At 33.9% G+C, this 7736-nt stretch overlaps 1 protein-coding gene across 1 annotated transcript in view; it reads right to left on the reverse strand.

Annotated features, from left to right (window-relative positions):
• Positions 1-7015, reverse strand: part of Pof1b (POF1B actin binding protein) — a 70702-nt gene extending 63687 nt beyond the window's left edge. The window contains exon 1 of the mRNA XM_077106459.1: positions 6731-7015. Within this exon, the coding sequence (XP_076962574.1) occupies positions 6731-7015 (285 nt within the window). The remainder of the gene's footprint in view (positions 1-6730) is intronic.
• Between the last annotated feature and the right edge of the window lie 721 nt (positions 7016-7736).

A 7736-nucleotide genomic window follows, 5' to 3' on the forward strand; every position in this document is an offset into this window, starting at 1 on the left:
ACTATTTACTTATAATCCTTTGGCTTATTTCTGAGGGATTATAGGTGGTTCATAATGGGAGAACATTCAAGAAAATGATCATGAAATATAACAAAGAATCAGATATCAGAGATTTTATAATATAAACAAGAACCAAATGCATAGACCAGAAATATTCAACATAGTGTAGTGGTAATAGGCATAGACCTAGAACTGGACTGCTGGATGTAAATCCCATTTCTTCCACATTATTAGCTGTATGAATTAGAGAAAGTCACATAATATCTCTGTGCCTCATTTATGTCATATATAAAATGGGAATAATGTTGTAATTTACTTTTTAAAGTTCAAAATTAATTTAGTAGGGTAAGGTAGGTTTTAGGCAGTTCCAGAGAGTACATAAAATCCAGATCACATACCAAAAAGAAATAAAGAAAGCTGGGCATAGTTGGTCATGTTTATGTCCCAGCTACTCAGGAGGTAGAACAGGAATATTGCTTGTGTCCAGGACTGTGATGCCAGCCTGGACAACATAGTGAGAACATGTCTCAGAAAAAAAGAAGGAATATGTGTTCTGATTAAAGGGAGCTATTTTTCATCTTCTCTTCCTAGCCACCTGCTCTTTGAAAAAAAAATAGTGGTTTCTGTGAAGAAAAATATAAACAGAATATATACATGCATACATATTTCAGTCCTTCATTCAGTTCTTTTTAGTTTTTGAGTTTAGTTAGGCAAACTTGTAGTTGCAGTAACTCGGGAGGCTGAAGCAAGAGAATTGCAAGTTCAAGCCCAGCCTCGGCAACTTAGCAATATTCTGTCTCAAAATAAAAAATAATAAAAGGGCTTGGAATGGGGCTCAGTGGAGAAGCACTCCTTTGTTCAATCCCTGGTGCCCCCACAAATTAATGACTTTAATTCTTGTACTAAAAAAAGTCACTCCAAACTTATCCTTTGAGAGGTTGTAACTTCATTTTATGCACATTATAGTTGATTATATAAACTGGAAAAGTACCTTGACCACATATTTGTACTACCATGAATTTCTTTAAATGAAGTGATCTTAGAGGTATTTCTATATTTATATAAGAGTGGCTTAAATTTATAGTCTCATTGACCAGTACAACTCTCTACAATGGTAAAAAAAAAAATGTTCTGTACCTGCCCTGTTCAATATAGTAGCCACTTGACCCATGTAGCTGGTGAATACTTAAAATATGCTAGTGTGACTGAGGAACTGAATGTTTAATCTTATTTTATTTTAATTAATTTAAATATGAATGTACATAGCCACATATGACTAGGGAGCACCACACTGGAAGTGAAACTGTAGAGGCAATCTTAAGTAAGTGACAGACTGAAAGCAAGCTTTAATGATTTGTGTCACTTTAGATTTAATCAGAGAAAAAGAAAACAAGAAATTTAAAGTCTCCATCTCAAATGCTGAGGTTCAAGTTCAAAGAGAGCATGAAAACTTCCAAATTAATCTTTCTAAAGGATATTTAGTCCAGTAAACATTTCAAATCCCTTCCTTCTGTTCCTGTCTTTTGATCATATACCAAATGTTTGCGAAAATTGCTTTAATGCTTTTTCTCCTTAGTCTTTCTTAGCTAGTGGAGCCCTTATAAGCCTTTCAAGCATGTGGATTTGCCTAACCTTTCCAATGTCAAAGGAACTCTTATTTTATAGTCTGTTCATTTAGTTTATTTTCTTGCCTGAGTAGCAAGGGACATTTTTGGCAATATTTGTAGAAATCAAATATAAAATAAAGGAAGGAAAATTATTGAGTGCTACTTTCATGACAGACATTTTACTAAACACCTTTACATGCTATCTCATTCACTATTCACTACAATCATGAAGGATCCCTGCTTCACAATGAAAAATCTGAGGTCCTTACAGATAAAGTGATTTATTCAAGGTAATATAGTATTTGAATATACATACACACACACACACACACACACAACACACACACATATATGGCATATTTTGTTCTATAAATGTTTGGAAGCTTGTTGAAGTAAACATGTAATCTTTTTATGCTGCTGAATTTGAATTTTAAAACTTAGGCACTAGTTGTACTATCTAAGAATGTACATTATAAAATATAATGTACCAAGAAGGAAACCATGGAGACTTATAATGTTTCTGTCATTTCTAATAACTATAAGAATCACTGAGAGTAATAATAGTTAGGAAATGTCTAGACTGAACAATTTCAAAAGAGGCAATACTTTAGAAAACTACTTGACATTTATACTGACAGAATTTGCTAAGGTAAACTACCATTTCAATAAATCCCCTGAATTGTATGGGATATGCTTTTAGAAATTTTCAATGATAGCGGTAACATGGTTAAACACCTGCTTAAGTTTATTGCTAAACTTTGTGCAAAGAGGAACATGTAAATTATAATGATCTCGCTTTAGATGAAACAAATGTTTCCTTCATTTAGGATAAAATCTGTGATTCTGTTGATATGTAAATAAAGCAATAGAATGTACTAGCAATAGAACTACTTTCTCCCCTTTCCTGCAGTACAAATCTCTAGTTTAAGAACTTGTTACTGGATGTTTCTCTCTCCCTTCCCACCCCTCTTCTCTGAATGAAAGAAGATAGTCACTTTGCAGCTCATGCTTTTTGTCTTTAAATACCATAAGTATATATGCTCCATTGGAAGTTTAAGAAAAAAAGATCCTCTACTGGGATAGCTTCTGGTGTGAAGAAAAATATATTGTCCCTAATATATTTGTTGACTGAAAATAGCCCCAGCAATTTATTAGACCTCCCTTAAAGAAGAGACAATTGCCATGGGCATTTTGACCCAGCAATTAGTTGCACTCAATTTCTACAGTTTTGTTTAGTGTAAGCACTAAAGAGATGACCAGAACTGAAAACACCAGCCCCTTTATCCAATGACCTCATTCTTTTTTCAGGCACCCTACTTCCCTGAACAATCATTCACTATAGTGACCACACCCTTGAACAACAATTTATCAAAGCAACACACCCTTCCCCACAGAATAGGAAAAGTTTCTGATAGTATTTAGAAATTCTAACACAATATGGGGGGCAATATATTATATTTGCAACTTGAAACAAAGGTAAGCCCCTACTGAATAATTATTGAGAACAGAGGCCATTAATAAATATATCTTTTCCCTAGGTAGCTCTCTAGAGTTAGATTTGGTTGCAAGTTTCAAATTCAAAAGAATAGCAAATTTTACAAAACATGGATTAAAATACCAGTATTCTATTGAGTAATATATTCAATAGCCACAGTAAAAATAAGCTTTTACAGTTAAATACAGATATTCATATGAACTACCTACAGACAAGTCTCTGTACATCTATCCTTAAAGTGGACTCTCCTTGGACAAGCAGATAGTATTTGTCCAGAAAAATCACTGTTTTTATAATATATAGGCATTTAATAAGCATGTGTTCAGTGAATGACTAGTATTTAAAATTAGTTTATTTTGATCTATTTTTCTTTCTCTAAGGAGAGTTCCTCTGTATTCATAGAAAATATCTGCAACTTCAATGAAAATTTAAATTGGTAGGAAAAGAATTGGAAATCAAATTAGTAATTCACATCAATGCTGCTCTTAAAAATTTAAGGCAGTATTTCAGTTTGAGTTAAGGATGATAGGTTAATATGTTAAGTTTCAAAGGTTGAATTCTAAGGGGTTTTGTTTGTTTTATTTTAAGCAGCTTCTAGAACACTATTCAATTATTTATAATACTACACTGAATTCTAAAATGTATCCAGGACCTTGATTATACCTGGGTTTGATTATACTTATTCATATGAATAGACATAATTTTAATTCTACTATGAATTCAGACAACTTGTTAGCAACTGATTTCTACATTTGATAATAACTGAGAAAATCATAAAATATACCTGATTTATCATAGGCAAGAAATTTTAATTTTTTAAAATTTTAATTTTAATTTGACATCTATAACACCATGTTAGTGCACAAGACTGCAATAGGGGAAACCCACATTCTAAAAGAAAACAAAACAGAAATAAAAAATACTAAAGTGCTGCAAAAAGCATTTGGTCAAATCTAAGAAGCCTACTACATGAGTTAAAATTAACTTCCAGGGAGCAAATCAGAATGGCATTGATTTAAGTTACAGAAAGGAGCATATTTTACTACTGGCAATATTTATTTTAAAATTCTATGAGTTCTTTGAATGTCATTCAAACACCAAAATGCTTGAAAATAAAGTAAAACTTTAATTCATTATGACCAGCAACTGAATGTAATATTCATTTCCCTAGCTGCCAGGGTAACACACTTTGGCATCAGAATAATTGCTATTTACCAGCTCATCTGAAACATGGCATATTAATCAGATACTTTGTTAAAACATAACAACAAATAAATAAAAGGGTTTTGAGTAATATGTATTGCTTACTTGTGCTTGGTATGTGTAAAAAAGCTGCCATCACATTTTTCCCATTTCATCAGCATGATGGTAATTTCAGATCACACATATGTACTATTTTACATAACATCACAATGCAATCCCTCCAATAAACAAGAAAAGATAAAAAATAAGGGTTTCATGTTCATAGGTTCTTACAGCGGATTTGACATCCAACTCAGTTTGGTATTTTATAGTCAAATTTTCCTGCATATTGTCTCACCAAGGAAATAAGGCTTATTTTTCTTTTTGTTTACCACATAACTTAAATTTCACCTCCCATATCCACACCCAGACCTTTTCTTTCTTTTTAGTTATAAATAACTTCAGACTTCACAGTGCCCTCCATTCCAATGTCTTCCCTTGGTTTTTGTGGCCATACTATCTATCCCTAATTTTCTTTATATAGTTTTCAATGGGGAACTGTATTTCAAGATGGAGATAGTCTGGAAAGATCACTTTGGTAAATATAAGGTAAAAGAAGAAAAAACTAGTAAAAAGTTTGTCCAGCATGATCCTGGTATTATTACACAATAAAGTTGAATAAAGGAACACACAATAAACTATGATCTTAAAACTTGTTTTGTGGTCAATATTTATAATTTGCCAAAATTCAGCCTTTAAGTATGTATACATCTACTTTTCTTTTACTACCAACTTCACATGAAAAGAGTATAAATGGGTTAAACTATGACAAATAGGATAATTTTAGTATTCATATGAAAACAGTAAATATTGTTTTCAATCTTCATTGATTTGTGGCCACTATGGAACAAAGATGACACCCACGTTGTTCATTGGCATCTTAATAATGATTATTTGAGTGTACATTTGCATTATTATTATCATTTCTATAAGCTGGTATTTTTAGCTCTTATATTTTCCTTTCCTTTGAGCTCAATATAGTTAGAGTTTTTTGCTACAAGGAAATTACTGACAGTAAATCCTAGATTTTTAAATTTTTTCCCTGAAATTAAGATAAGTGTTGTAAAAGTAAAGCATTTGGTGTTTGGGATTATCTATATCTTTGAAAAAAATCTTTAAAATAATTTTATTAGGCACTTTAGATACATTGCTTCATATCCTACTTAAATTATGTTTTGGATAAATAACTCAAACTATTGTCAGTTAGTATAATACTGTAACATGGGCCAATATCCCAATGGTTGCATTTTGAGTCTGTCACAGTGCAAATTGATCTTGAAAACAGAATTTCAGATTGGCTAGACGCTCCAAGAAAGTTTAAATACATGTAAAATTAAAGTAAATAAAGTCAGAGAATAAAAATAAACACACAGCTGTAGTCTTGCAGTATTACTTTTCATTTAGTGGCAAGATTATTAGCACAGGTATTGGTGATTAAAAAAAAACTTAGAGGGGCTGGGGTTGTGGCTCAGTGGTAGATTGATTACCTAGCATATGCGAGACCCTGGGTTAGATCCTCAGCACCACATAAAAATAAATAAATAAAATAAAGGTATCATGTCCATCTACAACTAAAAAATAAATATTAAAAAAACTTAGAAACAAATTTGTTTCATTTTAAATGGTATATTAGAGTTGTGTCTTTTGCAGCTTTATATAACAATGGGTTACCTCTTGTATTCTTTAATACTGTACCTCCTCTTTCTGTACTTGTTCTACCAATATTCCATCAATTATTCACCTAGTCTGTACAAAAATCAATGTGCTGTTTTCACAAGATGAAACTCTTATGATAATTCAAACAGACATTTGCACTTGTCACTTACCCTGAAGCAGCAAACTATTAGCTGAATACAAATAATTACTTGTCACTTCCTACATGCCATTATCTTTGCACCACTCCAATTGCTACAAGAAAAAACCTAACTAGTATAAAATATATTCCATGCTTTTACAATTATATCAGAATGGATTCTCCTTTATATATAACTAAAAATAATTAAAATTGTTTGCTTCTGATATGAAATAAATAAATGGAACCTGTTCTAAAAAATGAGTGTATTCAAGATGAAGTTTTCTTTGCAATAGAGGCAAATTTTACCTCATTCAGCTCAGTTCTTCCAATCAACTCCAACAGAAAACCAATGCTCAAGTTAGATTTTGAAAACATTTGGAATTGGTAAATGAACAAGTACAGGCACTAGTAAATGAAAAAAAAAAAAAAAAAAGGCCAACGGATAGAATTTGGGAGATTGTCCAATGTATATATAACCAAAATCTGCTAAGGGACATCCTGTAGAATAGAGGCAAATAAACACAAAGGAAGGAGAGAAATAAGGTTCAAGATTTCCTTCTCTACTAATGGCATAGCTGTCTTTTGTGGTACCTGAGAATGGTCGCTCCAAACCAAGTTTTGGTAGGAAGAGGAAGTTTTGAGAGGGGAGAGCACTTCCCGTGGGCTGATGGGGTCCAAGGCCTGCACCACTCTGTTCATGGGCCCGCTGTAGGTCCTCACTCGCTCATACACTACATTTTTTTCTGGAGGCTGCTGGGCTTGGCTTGACTGATGGTAGCAGTGGTAATGCTGGGGCTGGCACTGCAGCACCTCTAGGGGCTGCTGGGTCCCACAGCTGCTGCTGCTGGTCTCGCTCCAATAACTTGAGCTCATCATCTTCTCGGTGGTCAGAAAGGAACTCCCCAGATGCTCTCCCTAAGAATAAATAGAGAATGACAATTTTTAAAAGTGCAGGAAGGCACATGTGCAGAAGCATTTATCAACCACCTCTGCCCACAGAGGTGCAAAAGAGAGATGAGTTACCTGAGCAGCAGCAGGAGCAGGTCTGGCAGCTGCAGAGGAGGCAGCAAAGTACTTGAGCTCAAATGAAAAGTGGAGCCACCCTGTGAGATTGCTCCAGGAAATGGTACTGACACACCCCTAAAGGGCGGATTCACCTGGCAGGTTTGCGTGCCAGGAGAGGCCCTGCCTTGCCATGGAGATAGTTATAAAACTTCCCAGTAGGTAAAGGAGTCTGTAGAGATAAGAAATGTAGAATTTCAGGACTGAAACCAGAGCTTGCAAATCCATGGAATTGGAAATTCGCAAACAAAGACATACCAATGCCAATATTGCTGGAGGAAAAAAAAGTAACAAACACCAAATGAAAGTGGCTTTCCCATGGTTCATAAGCTTAACAAAGTGGTGACAAGCCTAAGTACTATCAGTCCAGAATCTCAGACCAAAATAAAAGGCATTAGTCTATGGACACACTAATTTTCAGGAACAAAACTGCATTCTTCAAAAAATCGAGGTGATAACTGCAGTCAAGGGAGATTGCTATGGGGTCTCCTTCTAGCAACTCTAATTTATGAACCTGTTTATCTTGTTCCGGTCG

Source organism: Callospermophilus lateralis, chromosome X (genome assembly GCF_048772815.1).
Source record: "Callospermophilus lateralis isolate mCalLat2 chromosome X, mCalLat2.hap1, whole genome shotgun sequence".
Taxonomy (NCBI): domain Eukaryota; kingdom Metazoa; phylum Chordata; class Mammalia; order Rodentia; family Sciuridae; genus Callospermophilus; species Callospermophilus lateralis.